Source organism: Sus scrofa, chromosome 9, assembly GCF_054392235.1.
Source record: "Sus scrofa isolate SSC_HxYL_T2T_F1_AM1 chromosome 9, Sscrofa_HxYL_maternal_Yorkshire_Landrace_v2.0, whole genome shotgun sequence".
NCBI classification, from domain to species: domain Eukaryota; kingdom Metazoa; phylum Chordata; class Mammalia; order Artiodactyla; family Suidae; genus Sus; species Sus scrofa.
Window position 1 is genome coordinate 98,646,194 of NC_139391.1, and position 17,494 is coordinate 98,663,687.

General features: G+C 41.6%; 1 protein-coding gene across 3 annotated transcripts in view; it reads right to left on the reverse strand.

Annotated features, from left to right (window-relative positions):
* The window catches only part of GRM3 (glutamate metabotropic receptor 3), a 241,751-nt gene that overhangs the window by 8,850 nt on the left and 215,407 nt on the right, over positions 1 to 17,494 (reverse strand). For all 3 annotated transcript variants that reach the window (XM_021063473.2, XM_021063475.2, XM_021063472.2), the window contains one exon: positions 5,123 to 5,297. In XM_021063473.2, coding sequence (XP_020919132.1) covers positions 5,123 to 5,297 — 175 coding nt within the window. The remainder of the gene's footprint in view (positions 1 to 5,122; positions 5,298 to 17,494) is intronic.

A 17,494-nucleotide genomic window follows, 5' to 3' on the forward strand; every position in this document is an offset into this window, starting at 1 on the left:
TCTGTTGGTTAGTTTTTCTTTTTAGGGGCACAGCCGTGGTATATGGAAGTTCCCAAGGTAGTGGTCGCATCATAGCTGCAGCTTCCGGCTTATGCCACAGCCCCAGCAACATGGGATCTGAGCTGCATCTGTGAGCTGCACTCAGCTCACAGCAATGCTACATACTTAACCCCACTGAGCAGGGCCAGGGATTCACCGCACGTCCCCACGGATGCTAGTCAGGTTCGTTACTGCTGAGCTACCACGGAACTCCCTCAGCATACATTCTTGATGCCTATCTTTGGGAATCAGCCCTGGGAAGATCCTTTGCTTTTAAAGCTGAACCAAATCAAGAATGACTTTTTTCCCCCCTCTCATCCAGATACAAAGGCTGTTTGCTTATGTGTGTGGGCGTGGGAGCAGCATTACAAGTATGAATTGGGGATTTCAGGATCTCTGAGTTTTCCTGCTGTTGGAAGGTGCACCCCTACTTTCAGTAAATGTTTTTTAAGTGGTACGGTGCTTCTACAAGAGAAATGCCTTCTCTGGAGGGTTCTGGTGGGTGATGGGCAAATAACTGTCCAGGGATATGGCTTCTGACATCATGAGGCAGAGGACAGCATCACAAAATGCCTATCCTTCTCTGAACCCAGTCCCTCCTTCCTCTTTGAGGGTCATCTAAGTAGAGCTCCCTGCTCTGCACTGATACCCCCTGATGAAGCAGATAGGATCGTTTGGGCTGAGATTCTCAAAATGTTTTCCTTGGACCATTTCCATTGAACCAGCTCAGGTATCTGTTACCCATCAGATTTCTGGTTTTTGCCAAGACCCCATGATACAAAGGGTGGGGCTGGGAATCTCAATTTCAAAGAGGTTTTTTTATGCACAAATTTTGGGGGGAATGACTAGCATATGGGTATACTTAAGGGAAAAAGTTACTGTTTACGTTTATTATTCTGACTCCCACTGTATTTAGTTAATTGACACAACTAAAATTATTCTTATGTACACAGCCTTATATAAACATTTCTCATATGGTGAGTTTTCCAAGATGTCCTTAACCATGTTCTTCCATGCCTGCTTCTGAATTTGGCCATGCTTTTCCATCTTTTTGGAGCAATTGCTCAGCTGTTAAAACACAATATTGGCACTCTTTCTGCTGTCAACCATGTGCGCTGCTCTCAGGGAGCTCACTGAAACTCCAAAGTGACATGCTATTTCCGCTATTCCCTTGCCAGGGAATTAACTGGGAATTACTGTGGCTGAACCTTCCAATCAAGGTGACGTATTGGTATTGCATAGGATTAAATGTGTCATGTCACTTAATCCCTGCTAAGAATGCAGTACTGGATGGATTTAGGGTTTGGAGAGTGCACGTAGTAAAATGGGCCACAAGTTCTTTGAGTGGTGGGGTCTATGTCCCTCTCCTTGAGTCCGGGTGGGCTCTGTCATGCTCTCGGAGATCCCATGTGGAGAGGCGCCCCACCAAGGTGCCAAGCGTACAAGTGAAACCACCGTGGACCTTCCAGATCAGCTCAGTCTCAGCTGGTGCCACAGAAGGAGCCCAGCCAAAACCTCAGAGAGTAGATGAACTGCTCAGTTGAGCCCCTGCCTGCATTCCTAATCCAGAAACACAACACAAGACATGATGAAAGGGTTGCTATTTAAGCCACTATATTTTGGGGACATTTGTTATGTGGGAATAGGTAGGAAACTGTGTCTGTATGAGAGGTAACTCTGTTGCTATATTAGCTTACCCTTATCCACACGTGGGATTTTTGTTTTTACCTCTGGAAGGAGAAAGTTAGAACACCAGCAGCAATATTGGTAACAGTAGCCCAATGGAATGAAATGTCTGCAAATACTTATCAGAATGTAAACTATGTATACCCTAAGGAAAATGTGTGCTTTAGAGCAGTTTAACGTTTTTGAGCTGAATCTATAATGGAGGAAACAGGTACTGTGATACTAAAACTCTTGCTTAAATTTTCATCAGAGTGGGTCAGTAACACTTTTATATCTAGAATTAGATCCCATAGACCAGTGGCTTTCAAATTTGTTTGATTGTGATTCATAGAAATACATATTTTACCTGAATCTGGTATATATACATAAAACTTGAACAAACTTCATGAAATACTACTTACTCTATTACATGTAATGTACTCTAAGGTAGTTTATTCTGTTTTCTTTGAAAAAATCTGGTCAAACATACTAAATAAATTTTATGACTCATTAATGAGTTATATTCCACAGGATGAAAAACACTGCTCTAGACACTAGGCTTCCTGGGACCAGGGATTCTGTCCTATTCACCACTGTGCACACAAGTGCTTAAAAATTTCTCGTATATAGAAGGTACCCAAGCATTTAATGATCGAATGAATTTCATGACCAAGTTTCTAGTGTATTAAAATGGGAAGGATATTAATCACAAGCCAGGAAATCCAGGGTCAACTCTTGAATCACTGAGTATCCTTGAGAAGTAACTTTGCTAGTTTCTCACCTATAAAATAGAGAATTTGTGATACCTAGTCCTCGGGATAAAATGAGCCCACAAATATAAAACTATGAATAAAAGATCAAGAATTACAAATAAAAGATCAAAACATTTATTACTTATGTACTTTGAAATGCCTAGAGGTGTCACATAAATACTTTGTTACTTAATGCCACTTCATTAATTTAGATTCATTAGAAAGAAATTACAGGGTAAATGAAGTCTAAATTTAGACCTTTTTAAAGAAAAAAAAATTTTTAAATTTCACCAAGTGGAGTTCCTGACATGGCTCAGCAGGTTAAGAACCAGACTAGTACCCATAAGGATGCAGGTTTGATACCTGGCCTTGCTCAGTGGGTCAAGCATCTGCCATTGTCACAAGCTGCAGCATAGGTCTCAGTCAAGGCTCAGATCCAGCTTTGCTGTGGCTGTGATGTAGGCCAGCAGATGCAGCTTTGATTCGACCCCTAGCCTGGGAACTTCCGTATGCCTAGGTGCAGCCCTAAAAAGAAAAAAAGGTCTTTTTTTCACTGAGTAACAAAATAGTCCTAAAATGTGGGCTGGATAAATGCCTACCTTGATAAGTTGGGCAACTAGCAGATTAGATTACAGAGTGACAGTTTACGGAAGACCGTGGCAGTTGCAATACATTGTTTTTGTGTAAATCAACATTTCTGAAATTCTAAGGAGAGATTGTTTGGGTAAAATGCCCTTGTTATCTCTTCAGGAATCTACTAATTCCTACTATTGCGTTAAAAATGGCATCAATTCTAAATTACTGAGATTTGAAAAATATCTGTGGAAGACTCAGGGACTTGCTAAATGGTTTTAATAACAACCAAGAGCTCTAAGCTATCAAGAGGACTCTTTTTGTCCAGAGGTAAATCTTGCTGCACACCGCCTAGGATAATCTTCCTTTTGTTCTTCCTGGAAAGCCTACCAAGTACCTAGTTTATTCTCCAGCTTGTTTTCTGGATGAGGAAGCACGATACAGTGGTTTGGTGCCCTGACTTTGAAATCAGAGAAACTGACTCTTTGGTTCTGCCACTTTCAATATGTGTGACCTTGGGTAGGTTTCTTTATCTCAAAGAGCTGTAGTGTTAAACAAACTATACCATGCATGCGCACATGTCTGAAGTCTTTAGCATGATGGCCAGCACAAAGGAAACAATAAATGATAGTTCCCGTTATCTGTATTACTCTTGTTTCTTTATTAGTTATTCTTTCGGTTATATGCCAGTTCTTCCCTGTCTTGTACTAACTAGCTTTTACATTTAGTCTGCTTGAAAAGAGATTTGTTTGCTAGAGGAATGAGCAGGTTTCTTTAAGGTCCGAGGCAAATGATTTCACAAGTTATACCAGGTCCTGGCACTCAACCGTGGTGCCACCTGGAAATTCAGCTGTAAATACAATAAAGTCTCCACCCCATAGCAGCTGAGACTGAGGAGAGGTACATACAGTATGTCACTGAACGTGCTGTCGGCTGCCAGTCTCCCTTTGTTCACTAGGGGAAGGGCTGCCCTACAAAACCCTGTTCTTTGTTGGAGAAACTGGGGCACTAATGCGATTGCTCACTCTGTGATGCTGAGCTATTTTGAAGTTCCCTTTCTCATCGGCTCCGGGCAGAATTGTGAAGTAGTCATTTGTCTCTGTCACTTCCAACCCTTCTCCCCTCTGCCCCCCAGCCCTACTCTGCATTCTTTTGTCAATGAGTTTTTCTTCATGCCACAGATGCTGAAAATGGCTTAAAAGTTTGTCCCCTTTAGATACATTTGTGCTTTAGATGACTCCTAGAGAAGTCAATGATTCTCTAGGGATACTATTTCAGATATTTGCAGGCCAGGAGGAGAGTGAATTCTGGCTGGGGAGTCATCCTGGTATCTTTCAGTTCCCACTGGCTTCTCAGCTGGTTCTCAGCTGAAAAAACATTGGGTCTTTGAAATAGGAGGAAGATCTATTCCAGGATTTTCCAAAGTGTATTCCATGGCATGCACATTGCTTTTATAGTGGTCAGATACATTTAAGAAACTGTAATTAACAGAGCAAAACAGGTCTCTTTGCTGTAGAGATCCTTAAAACCTTTATCATACTCATGTCAAAGGAGGGTACTGAGCTTTGAACTTCTGAGTGGGTATTTAGGATATAGCATTTTCCATCTTTTTTGATTCTCTTCCTTTTTTAATTTTGATGAAGCACCTTCAGCATCTGTGTGGCACAGACATACTTTACAGAGCACCAACCTTGTCCAACTTTCTAGGCCAACTAAGGAAGGAAACAGTAAAGAGATGTGTTCGAGGTTTACTTATAGAACTGGTTGCCAAGTTGGAACTAGAAACTTGTTTCTCTGACTCAACAACATGGTCAGAAATCCTAATTGTGGTTATGGATCTAATGTCTTTCATCCCTCATGGAGTCTGTACTGCCAGAACACAAACTTGACCTCTTCCACCTGTCACTGCATCCTTAGCACCCAGCACAGTCCCTGGCACACAGTGGTCGAACCAACACTTGTTAAAATTGAATTGAGATTGCTTATGGGGATAGACATGTGTTGTCTTTTTCTATGTCCATTGCTTTCCCTCCCAGCCTCCTTCCTCCTATAGCGCTATGTATGAAGGGGTCAGTGCCAAGTTCCATACTTACACTGAGAATATGTGGTCCCAGTCCCGCTGACACTGAACCTGTTAAGGTGCAGTCTGTGTGTGACCACATTCTTTTGGGGTTGAAACAGGATGATGTGCACCTTGGGTGCAAACAAACAGCCCAGGACCACAAAGCCGCTCAGGCTAACGGAGATGCACATGGTTGTTGTCTGCACCTGCAAGAAAAGGTTGCCAAGTTAAGTGTCTGACAACAAATTCAATCTGGTGGCCAATTCCAGAAAGCACTAAAAAGAGAGCACACTGAAAAACCCAGAGCATCCACAGATCTTTATTCTAGCCAAATCAATATAGTTATGTTGGATCTTCTGAGTTTGGAATGCATATGGAAACATTGCTTAGAATCTGTAAGCAAACACTCTTGGTGTTGGGTGATCCTGAATGCTTGCCATGACCTCACATGAATTTCCTTGTTTTGTTTGTTTTTTCTCTATATTTGTATATACATGTTTCTGCAGAAGCACTGAAGTCAGAGTCTTAAATAGTAAAATATCAGTATTCAATGATGAAGTGACAGATAACTGATGTCGAGTCAATCAACTTGGCTTGTTTGAAGTTTGCTATATTATGAACATATTTAGGCCTGTTTCATTTTTTTCTCTCTCTTTCTTGCTGGGAGCTTTGGCAATCACATATTGATTTCCCTACTCAGTACTGGAGGACACTTAACTTTCTTCTAAGGTACCTACCCTTATAATTATTTCATTAGCATCTCTCTGGAATTTTGACACATCAGAGGTACTCACTGTTCAATCTTTCTGTTCTCTATGCTTTTATAGACCCAACCGTGATAGAGATTTTTTTCCTTTCTCCCTCTTTGCTTCCCATGAAAGCAAACCTCAGAACTAGGCTTTATCAACTCTTCTTTTCATTCCCTTCTTCTCACGCTTCATCTTGTCTGATTTCCTCATTTGTCCTGGCTTTCAGCTCCACAGATTTTCTGAAAAGTCCCAAATTAGATTCTATGTATTTAATCACTTTCAGTATGAAAAATAGAAATTAATTATTTCTTCTATCACTTTCAACTCAGAGTAGCCATGGTAAATCCTAGAGTAATTTTAGGGTTGTTTTTCCTTTTTCTCTGGGCGATGCTATTACCAGATAGCAATAATTTCTTATGCCTTAAAGCGTCTGACCTTCTTCTACAATCAAGGAAAGCTGAACACTGAACAGCTAACTGGAAGAGCCACATGACTTTAGAAGACTTCATTCTGTTTGATTTAAAAAAAATTGAGTTGTTTGTGTCATAATTCTTCAGAGTCTAGTTTTACTTCAATTGCTGAAAATACAGTCTATCCTCACTGTCTTAAAACTTTTTCTTCTCTAACCACTCCAGTGCCTCCAACTTGGCCCCCAAGTTCCAGCTCCTTTCCCTTTTGTCAACTTCTCAGAAAAGTCTACTCTCTAATACCATGATGGAAAAGCCTGGATAAATCATAAATATGTTACTGATAGCAAGTTTATTACTGAAATTTTTTTTTTTTGGGGGGGGCTTCCATTTCTTGGGCCACTCCTGCGGCATATGGAGGTTCCCAGGCTAGGGGTTGAACTGGAGCTGTAGCTGCCGGCCTACACCAGAGCCACAGCAACACGGGATCCAAGCCAAGTCTGCAACCTACACCACAGCTCACGGCAATGCTGGATCCTTAACCCACTGGGCAAGGGCAGGGATTGAACTCACACCCTTATGGTTTCTAGTCAGATTCGTTAACGACTGTGCCACGACGGGAACTCCTGTGTTTTTACATATATGTATAATATGATATTAGAACTGTGGTCTTCCTGCATCATCTTTGACGGTGGTACCCATATGGGAGCCATCAGAGATCCCAGTGAGGGGGAGACAGGTTCAAGTGTGCATATTGCCAAGAAAACCTTTTCTAAAAACATTTCTGTAACTTTGAAACTCCTCACACATTTTAAAACTTTACAAGAAGAGGAAATGGGAGGCTCTTGTGAGCAGGAGATCTTGACCAAGGCTTGTGAACTCTAGACCCTCCTTCCCTTAGAAGGGCTGGGTCTATCTCCTGACTTAAAGCCTAGAGAGGAGGGCTTCATTGTGGCAGTTTACCAAACATTTGAGGTTCTCCTGAGGCAGGGAGGATGCTCTGCCATGAAGTCTGATTCCTGCTTGAATATCTAGAAGGTGAGAAATGGTTGTTAGGTCTGTAGCAGAGCAAAGAAACTTGCTAATGTATTGAGATAGTCCTTTAAGAATTTATTAAAGCAAGAGTTCCCATGCGGCACAGTGGGTAAAGGACCAGCATTGTCACAGCAATGGCTCATGTTGCTCCTGTGGCACAGGTTTGATTCCTGGCCTGGGAACTTCCACATGCTGCAGGTGCAGTCAAACAAATAACTAAATAAAAAGAATTTATCAAAGCAGAGGCTACATGATTGGTATGCCTGGACAAGCTGAGCCACAAGCGTAGAGAACCATCTTGGACCCATATGGAAGGGCCTGGAGTCCTTCTCAGAAGGAGGCTAGGGGGGAATAGCTGCCTGTCCTGGGCCTGAATGTGACAATTCAGAATAGAGAATTGCCACCTCACTCAGAGACATGCAGGAGAAAAAGGCCAGCATGAACGTTCTGATGATCACATGACAACACCCTTGAATCACCTTCCAGTTAGCCCAAGGATGTGTCTTTAGGCACTGTGGGTGTAGAGGTCATGGAATTGTCCCATTATGTAAGAACCATCCTACTTCTTTATTACTCTTTAATCGGGGCTGAAAGGGAAACAGCAGCCTGTGGACTGGGGAGTGTGAGCAGGGAGAAAGGGGAAGCCAACCTCTGCCGCAGGCTCATAGCTCTGAGACAGGCCATGGCTTAGGAGAACATGAGATTGAATGTTAAGTCATGGTGTGGCTTTGGTAACTATATAGAACTCAGAATTTAAATTTCCTAATTGAGACTATTTTACATTGAGAATGATTGTAGGACCTTATGTCACCTAAAGGCACACAAATTCCTGCACCTACCAAGGTCATGAGCATTTCATTGATTGCTCTATTCCCAGCTCTAGGACAGCCTGGCATGGTGAATGCTCAGTGTTTGGATGTATCCACTGGACTTTCCATCCATGGATTGGGGCTGATAACTCTCACTAAATACGAAAGGGACAGTGGAAGGCAGACCTAAAGGTGCATTTTGGTCATCGTTTTTGCTGCGTAAGTTTTCAATATACCTGTTTTTAAATTTGACACCTTTGAATTTATTTTTCAGAGCCCAAGTATTAGCCCCATAGTTTCAGTAGCCCAGTTCCTTTAATAACTTGCACTATTAAGACTCTGGATTTCTCTATAATTATTTGTTCTGCATCTGTGAACACCACCCATCCACGCTGCTCTGTTTTCATCTTCCTTAAGATCCCAGCGACAATGGACAGAGTCAGTCACTTCCTGGACACATCCTTCCCTCACTGGCCATTCCTTATCTGAATTACCTTTGCTGACTTTTTCTTTTCTACCCAAACTCTTTTAAGTGCTGGACTGCCTCAGACCTCGGTTTTGGACACTCTTCATCTCATCGAGTTTTGTGGCTTTTGTGGCCTAAGTACTTCCCCTGTGGATGATATTCACACATGTATTCCTAGTTCCAACTTATCTTCTGGGCTACCAGACTTCTATATCAACTGCTGTCTTGGCGTGTTGCTATGGAATATGTAATAGGTGAATCAGAATTAATATATAAGCAGAACTTGATCCTTTCCTCCTAGTAGCTTCATTTAAGTGACACCAAAGGCCACTCACTTGTGCAAGCCACAAACCTGAGAGTCATCCTTAATTTTTCCACTTCTCTTACACCCACGCATCTAATCCAATTGCAAGTTCTATTGGTTCCTTTAGAAGATAATCCTTATGGCCTCTTGGGCTTCTTCCTGTCTTTCAAACAGAGGCTCTGGCTGCTTTTGTGCTGGACTTCATTTTCAAGGATATTTATAAAGCAAAGGGCATTAAAAGACAGAGGTAGTGCCTGTGGGACTAAGGACCAGCGTATCATCCATTAGAAAAGATTCAGGTTCCCTTGTCTCAGAGTTCCTGCCTGTAATACCACTGGATTCTGCAGTGGTCCCCCGCCCACCTTGCATAGCCTGCGGGAAGTGGGGTTTGCAGAACCAGAGCCTGGGCTGACACTCTGGCTACTGCTATTGCTTTGAGTCATAAAGTCCTTTTTGTCAGCATAACAAAACTGTGGTCAGTGAACATGTTAAGTTAGAATAAGTTGAGTAAAATCTCAGATTCTATGGTGTTTGACAGTTGCGACAGGGACCTTTCTCAAAGAGGAAGTATGAGGGCTTTCTGGGCTAATTAATAGGGCTGGAAAAAAGTCTGTGGGAGTCAGTAGCAAGCATGCTGACCAAACCGTATGGCCAACCAGATGACAAATAATGCTCCACTTTATTGCCATCAATGAAGAGGATTTGGGAGGGGGCTGTAGGCTGAGCACCAGGAAGTAGGCTCACGTAAAGCTGGACCTTATTTCTCTCTCTTCTGGGGTGAGGTGGATTTCTTCCCTATTCTTTTTTTTTTTTCTTTTTTCTTTTTTTCTTTTTACAGACATAACCTCAACATATGGAAGCTCTGGGCTAGGGGTCAAATTGGAGCTGCAGCTGAGGTCTACACCATAGCCACAGCAATGCTGGATCTGAGCCATATCTGTGACCTACACCACAGCTTGTGGCATGCCAGATCCTTAACCCACTAAGCAAGGCTAGGGACCAAACCTGCATCCTTACAGAGACAGTAAGGTTCTTAACTCTCTGAGACACAGTGAGAACTTCTTCCTCCTTATTATGATTCAGGTCCTTCATGGGTAGAAAGCTCCACTCTTTTCCACATAAAAATTGCAGAGACCTGCACTTACACTGACCATGAAAAGAGAAACCTTCAGGGAAGGTTTCTTCCTTCAAGGAAGATACAGGTAAATCATTTGAACTTGACTGGCTTCCTTGGGAGAGGAGGAAGTTTGGTGCATAATGCTCGTGAAGGAAGAATGGCAAAATCTGGGCCCTCATCTCTTGCTATAGTCTCTCTCTCTATCTTTTTTTTTTTTTTTAGGGCCACATCCTTGGCATATGGAACTTCCCAGGCCTAGGGGTCGAGTAGGAGCTATAGCTGTCAGCCTACACCACAGCCACAGCAACACGGGATCCAACCCGCCTCTGCCACCTATACCACAGCTCATGGCAACGCCAGATCCTTAACTTACTGATTGAGACCAGGGATCAAACCCACATTCTCATGGATACTAGTGGGGTTTGTTTCCACTGTGCCACAATGGGAACTCCTTTTTTTTTTGCTTCTTGCTGTAGTCTCTCTTGTCAAACTTAGATCCATTCCACAATGACTGAGGTCTCAGTTTTTGTTACAGTGAAACTTGGTTGCAGAAAAGGAGCTTTGGTCTTCTCTATGAGGTTTCCCTGAGATGGAATGATGCTCTGGGAAACCATAGGTGAGGCATGGACTAGTGTTTGGGCTCTTACTGACCTGGATTGGGTTTAAAATGCTGACAAAAATGTTGCACCAAAGAATAAGAAACTGATTCCAAGAAATCTAGAGAAATTCTTGCCATCAGCTGTAGCACTGGAAAACTTGCCTAACTCTATGCTAAATCTGGGCAAGATGCTAAGAGATGGTAATCATGATGAGACAGCGAATGCCCTGGATTAAGATGGACTCATTTGCAAAAGTTTTTGCTGTCTGTGTGAATCAATGCCAGGTCAGCTGAAATACACAAACCATGTACCCCAGGGAGATTGCTATCTGGCTTTGGCTTTTTTGGTCCCCAATGTTGAAATGAACAGTGACAGTAATGATGATCTTGCCATTCAATTCGGGGTTTGGGGTGCTCAGAAACATTGGACCTTCATTTGGCTGAGCCATGCATAGTTAATGTGCCCTTGAAACAGAGAGCAAGTGTGCCTTTCATCCTGACATGTCCACGCTGCCTGGTTTCTCCCTTCCTCACCACCCTGACTGTAGCTGCCTTAAGAAGAAAGGAAGGGAGGACAAAGTCTCCCCATCCCCAAGGATGACTGTAGTCACATGCACCAGATCCAGTATGCTGAGCAACTTTGCGAAGGGGAGAACTCAAATCTTCATGCTCATTACAGACAACCAAGTCAGCCTCCCCCCCGTCCATATCTGCTAGGGAGAAGGCAGAACTAGATCAGAATGAGTCAAATGGGGCACTTTCTTGAGATGCACATGGCAGGGGACACCAAAACCTCAGTTATCAAGACAAACCATATTTTATTGCAATATTTGAAAAAAATACAAATTCATGCTAAAAACCCATGATGAATTCAATACCAATCTTTTAAATAAGGATAACAGTGCTAGGCTGTGACCTCTTCCAAGTGAAGGCAAAAAGAAAAAGCAGTAATATGGATCTTGTCATGATCACTGCCTATGGAGGTGTCACCTGACCCACTTTGCATTGCCTACTGGAAATTGGGACTTGGGAGTGTTGACATTGTGCTACAGTGATGGCTGTGGGTGATAAAATCCTTTGTCTCTGAATCAAAAATCTTGTGGCTTTGTCCAGTATCCCTGGGACCATGGTGGGATAACTTGTTAGATTACCAAGTAGATAAAAACCCTTCATGGTTCTTGACAGGTCTGTCTCCATCACTGATGCTGACATACTACCATTGGCCCTGGCCACTCTAGGCTCTGCTGGGGAACTACTTGTCCCTTCCCACATCTACTAGCCATTCTCCTCACTTCTGCTTTGGTCTTTTAGTCATACATATAGTCATAGTGCCTTTAGCACCTGGATTTTTTTTTTTCTTCCCTGAAATGTGAGATTATGCAACTCTTCTGCTTAAAAATATTTCAGGGGGTCCCTTTTCCACATAGAACAAAATCTAAACTTTTTGCTCTGCCCTATAAAGTCCTTTGTGATCTAGCTCCCTGGCCTACATTAAATCACTCTTCCATCTACTCATGAAACTGTGGCCAGATTCACCTTTTCTTCTAAGACATTTTTGCCTAGGGGTGTTTGTGCTTGCTGTTTCTCCTATGTAGTGTGCAGAATCCCCCTGTCTGGCTCCTTCCCATCTTTCTGTAGGGTATTATGATATAAGCACTAGTAGGGGTGGCAAACATTTTTTGAAAGAATGGGATTTGATGTACTTCTTTAAATATTAAGAATAGTCAACATGGAAAATTGAAAATTCTTTGTAAAATACTTCAACCTTGTAAACGTTCTAAAGGTAGCTCCAAAGCTCTGCCCACTGTAGGTAAAGTGCTTTGTCTGCCCCAACCCCAGTGAGCATCCAGCAGCTTGACACACAAAATATGGTCCTTTGTCTAGCAGCATCTCCATCACCTGGAAGCTGGCTACAAATTCAGAATCTCAGGCTTCATCCCCATCTGACTGAATCAGAATCTTTAGCAAGGCTCCCAGGTGCGTGCATCTTAAAGTTTGCACTGGCGTACCCTAACCCCTTCCCCCTCCATCAGAGCACTCACCACTGCATGAGTTATCCTGAATTTTCTTTTGCTCACTATTTACTCTCCATCTCTATCCTCCTCTCAATCCCTTCCAGACTGTAAGCTATAACAGAGGACAGAGTTGTGTATGTTGATATCTGCATCTCCAGGGCCCGTAATAAATGCTCCAGTCTTTTTTGGAAGACACGAATGAACAAAACACTCAGTGAGTACCATTAATTAAATTTTTAATGGTGCACTTTCCACCCAAACGTGGCCTAGTTTTTATTTACACCACTTAAACGATATGCTGGATCTCTGATGACTCAGTGTTTGCTTCTTACACTGACTGGGATGGCTTTCTTGTGATGAAGAAATGGTATTTCTAGATATTTCTCAAAGATCCTTTGAATTTTTGGAGTCTTACCCAAGTTCTTGCTTGCTCTTCTTGATGCCTGTTATAGCATCGATTAGTCTTGCTTGTTCTAGGCTTTACTCTTCCAAATTCACTTTGAATATTAAGGATAATTAAATGTGTGGTGTAAGATGAAAGGCATGGATTTGGATCCAAAAAGCTTGTCCTAATATTTCTTAACCGTGCTCCTCAGAAGTTAGTTAATTTCTGAGTCTATTTACTCATCTTTCCAATGGATAATGGACTCTGTTTTCCAGGTTGCTAATGAGAACACATGAGCTCATGTATGCAAAGCACCTAGCAAATGAGGTCTTGGAAGTTGATCAGGAAGAGATAGTTCCCTTTTTCCCCCTCTTACTTTTCATCACATCACTTTTTGTCCAGACAACCAACCAACCGAAAGAAAACAAGAAAAAAATAAACCATCATGTGACCTCAGAGTCCTTAAACAGTATTTAAATGAATTTCTCTACTTGATATAATCTGACCAAGTTGCCAGTTCTCATTAGTCTCTCTCTAGAACCACCCCCACCCCACAACCGATGTTTGAACCAAGCCTCAAGGATATACCCTAGAAGCCCTATATTCTCTTAACCACTTTTTTTTTTTTTTTTTTTTGTCTTTTTGCTATTTCTTGGGCTGCTCCCTCGGCCTATGGAGGTTCCCAGGCTAGGGGTCGAGTTGGAGCTGTAGCTGCCAGCCTACACCAGAGTCACAGCAACGTGGGATCCGAGCCGCGTTTGCAACCTACACCACAGCAACGCTGAATCGTTAACCCACTGAGCAAGGGCAGGGACCGAACTGCAACCTCATGGTTCCTAGTCGGATTCGTTAACCACTGAGCCACGACAGGAACTCCTCTCTTAACTACTTTAATTTCACTTTCCAATGAAGATATAGGGTGAAATTCTACCTCTTTAAGGAGGATTCCTGGAAAGACCAAGCTCTTACTAATCCATCTTTTTTGAAACAGTTAGGCATTTAGGAATTCGTATCACCAATTTAATTATAAGTTATTCTGTGTTAATCTTGAATTCTTTCATGCTTGTTATTTTCTCCCCCAGCTTGGATGTAAACATTTTTGAAGACTAGACTGAGTCAGAAACCTTGTTGACTGATGTCCAAATTTCTTTAAGCTGCCTTTAGATTATTGAATACTTTCCTTGGAATGCCTGTGGTAGCTCAGTGTGTTAAGAATCTGACCAATATCCACGAGTTTGTGGGTTGGATCCCTGGCCTTCTTCAATGGGTTAAAGATCCAGCATTGCCACAAGCTTTAGTGCAGGTTTAAGATGTGGCTCAGTTCTGGCATTGCTGTAGCTGTGGTGTAGGGCCCTGGCCTGGGAACTTCCATATGCTGCAGGTGTGGCTCTAAAAAGAGAGAAAAAAAATTATTGAATACCTCCCTTTATTTATTTATGTATTTATTTATTTATTTATTTATTTTGCCATTTCTTGGGACACTCCTACAGCATATGGAGCTTCCCAGGCTAGGGGTCGAATCAGATGTGTAGCTGCCAGCCTACACCACAGCCACAGCAATGCAGGATCCGAGCCACATCTGCGACCTACACCACAGCTCACGGCAACTCCGGATCCTTAACCCACTGAGCAAGGCCAGGGATCGAACCCGCAACCTCATGGTTCCTAGTCGGATTCATTAACCACTGAGCCATGACGGAAACTCCTATTGAATACTTTCCTAATGCTGCTGATTCCATCTGAGCCATGTGGTTTCCTGCTGGGAAATTTTAAATCTCGGTCTGAAACAAGGGTCCTGGGTTCACATACTTACAGGTCCATGTGGATTCATATGTGAAGGGAGCCAGGTATATGAATTTAGGGGTTGGTGGGTGTAGCAGACAAAAGGAGTGAGAGTGCTCTGTCCTGAGGCATAAGCTAATTGTCGTCTGTAGGAATTTGGGTCCACATGTCTTGGTTTGTTAAAAGAAGCCAAGGATCTGGATAGTTAGGTAAATTTCTCAATTTTCTAACTTTGACAAGTATTTCAAAGAATTTCAGAACCATGCAGGCCACACTGAAGATATCTGTGGGACAAGAAGAGCTTGTGATTCATTAGAGTAGTGATTTTCAATCCTGGCTGCAAATGAGAGTCACTTGGGGAGCTTTGAAAAATCCTGATGTCTAGGGCACAGACAAGGCCAATTAAATCAGGAAATCTGGGGCTGTGCCTCAGGTATCAATATTTTTTTTAAAGCTACCCCATTGAGTCACTGTGCAGTCAAATATGAAGACCTTTGTGTTGGAGGCTCTGGTCTACCTTCTCATTTCTTTTGTAAATTTAGGATTGGCATTATTTGCAAGAATAAGTGAGATGGCCGATATCTCTGGGTGATTCATTGCCCTAATTAGCCAGGACCTTAAAACACTCAAACCCACAACCTGTGCCCCATTTGCCTTATGACTTCTGCCATGTGGTGAAGGTTCTGGTATCTTCAGCTAATTTCATTTGATCATGATATTGCTATCATGTTAAAGGGGGAAAAAGTCACTTTTTTAAAGAAATAAATGCTAGTTCATTTAATAAAATTAAATTTTATTCTCAGTATTATTTTCTTTCTGCTCTATTTTTATTAGTTTTTTTTTTTTTTTTCCCCTGGCAGTGCCTACAGTACCTGGGTTAGGGATCAGACCCAAGCCACAGCAAGGACCTGAGCCATTGCAGTGACAACGCCAGCTCTTTAACCCACTGAGCCACTAGGGAACTCCCTTCATTGGCTTTTTTGAGGATGAATAGCTTCAAATTGTATTTCCAGGATAAAATAATTAACATTGTAAGTATTTTGCTGTCTCAGTACCCCATTCCTGTCAGCTAAGGATGTCTTTCTAAGAACTGAAAAAAAAAACCACCCGAAAACCCTTACATATCTATAGGAGTGGATGTGTACATGGATGAAAGATAGAAATGGAGGCATTAAAATACATTAGCTGGGAGTTCCCATCATGGCGCAGTGGTTAATGAATCCGACTAGGAACCATGAGGTTGCGGGTTCGATCCCTGCCCTTGCCCAGTGGGTTAAGGATCCGGCATTGCCGTGAGCTGTGGTGTAGGTTGCAGACGCAGCTCCGATCCCGCGTTGCTGTGGCTCTGGCGTAGGCTGGCAGCTACAGCTCCGATTCGACCCCTAGCCTGGGAACCTCTATAGGCTGTGGGAGCGGCCCAAGAAGTGGCAAAAAGACAAAAAAAACCCAAAACACCAACTGTATTTATCCATTTTATTCCCTACATTTTAAAGGTACAGACTCTGCTGTGGTGCATAGAATCTGAACTTTGATTTTGCTGATTTAGTTCTGATCTTTTCTCTTTTGACAGATTTTCAAAAATTTTTTATAGGTAGTCTTAGAAAGCCTGACCTTTAGCCCAACATTAATGTATATATTTTATTTTCATTGCTTCTCTTTTAATGTAGGCTATGGGTTTCAGTCATGTGGTTGTGAACAATTTATAGACTAGACTCATTAGACTTTGCTGGTTTCTTGATTCTTTGCTTTGCATAGCTTTTTATTATCTTTCAGCTGCAATATTCAAGATTTTGGTAATGTAGGAATAGCTGATAAACAGAAGGTTTGGGCACTAAACCTACAGAGGCACTTTGTTTTGTAAAATCATGGTGTAACAAGGAAACCATAGTACCGCTAGAAAATTTTATGATGACTTAAGAAATATAGAGAATAAAAACCAATTGTCTTAAGAGGAAAAAATTCTTAGAGTGACTCATTAGAATAAAATCAGAATTATAAACACAAGAGCAACTGATGGGTGGTTTCAGCAATTTGAGAAATTAGAATGGAATGATGAAGCGTTTCTTTCAGAAGTGATGGTGATTATATTGAAGTATAAAAATCTGAACTAAATATTGAAGACTATGAGTAATGAATAACTTAATTAGGTTACCTGGATAAATACAGTAAAATTTTTAACTAATTCAAGGATTACATGTATGTGTCAGATGTGTTTATAGGAACTAAAGTTGTAGCAAAAATATAACAAATAGTGTATTTTAACCTGTTTTAGAGAAATAATGATGCTTATTTGAAACTTGAGTGAAAAATTTTAAATCTTTAAACTGATCCAGGCTTAATGTTGCAAGTCTGCTTTAATTTACAGGCCAATCTGTAGTAGTTGGGTCCTCTCATGTCTAATTTGAAGTATTCTCATTAGGTTCTTCACGGTTTAAGTCCTATTCTCTTGTCATTCACTTTCTAGATTTAATTAAAAGTTTTAAGGGTGTGTATGTATATTATACTTTTCTCTCACTAGATTATAAATTGGATGACCAAGCCACTTCCATTTATCTTCCTCTCTGTCTAGCACATTGGTTTTCACATAATAGGCCCTAATTTAATGCTTTTAAAACATACTGAATTAATTTCCTTATACAATACGGCAGTGCATCATGGCATTTATAATTTAGCTAAGTAATTACTGAGATAAAATAAAAGGAGTCTATTTTAAATTGTATGTAACAAAACATTAGC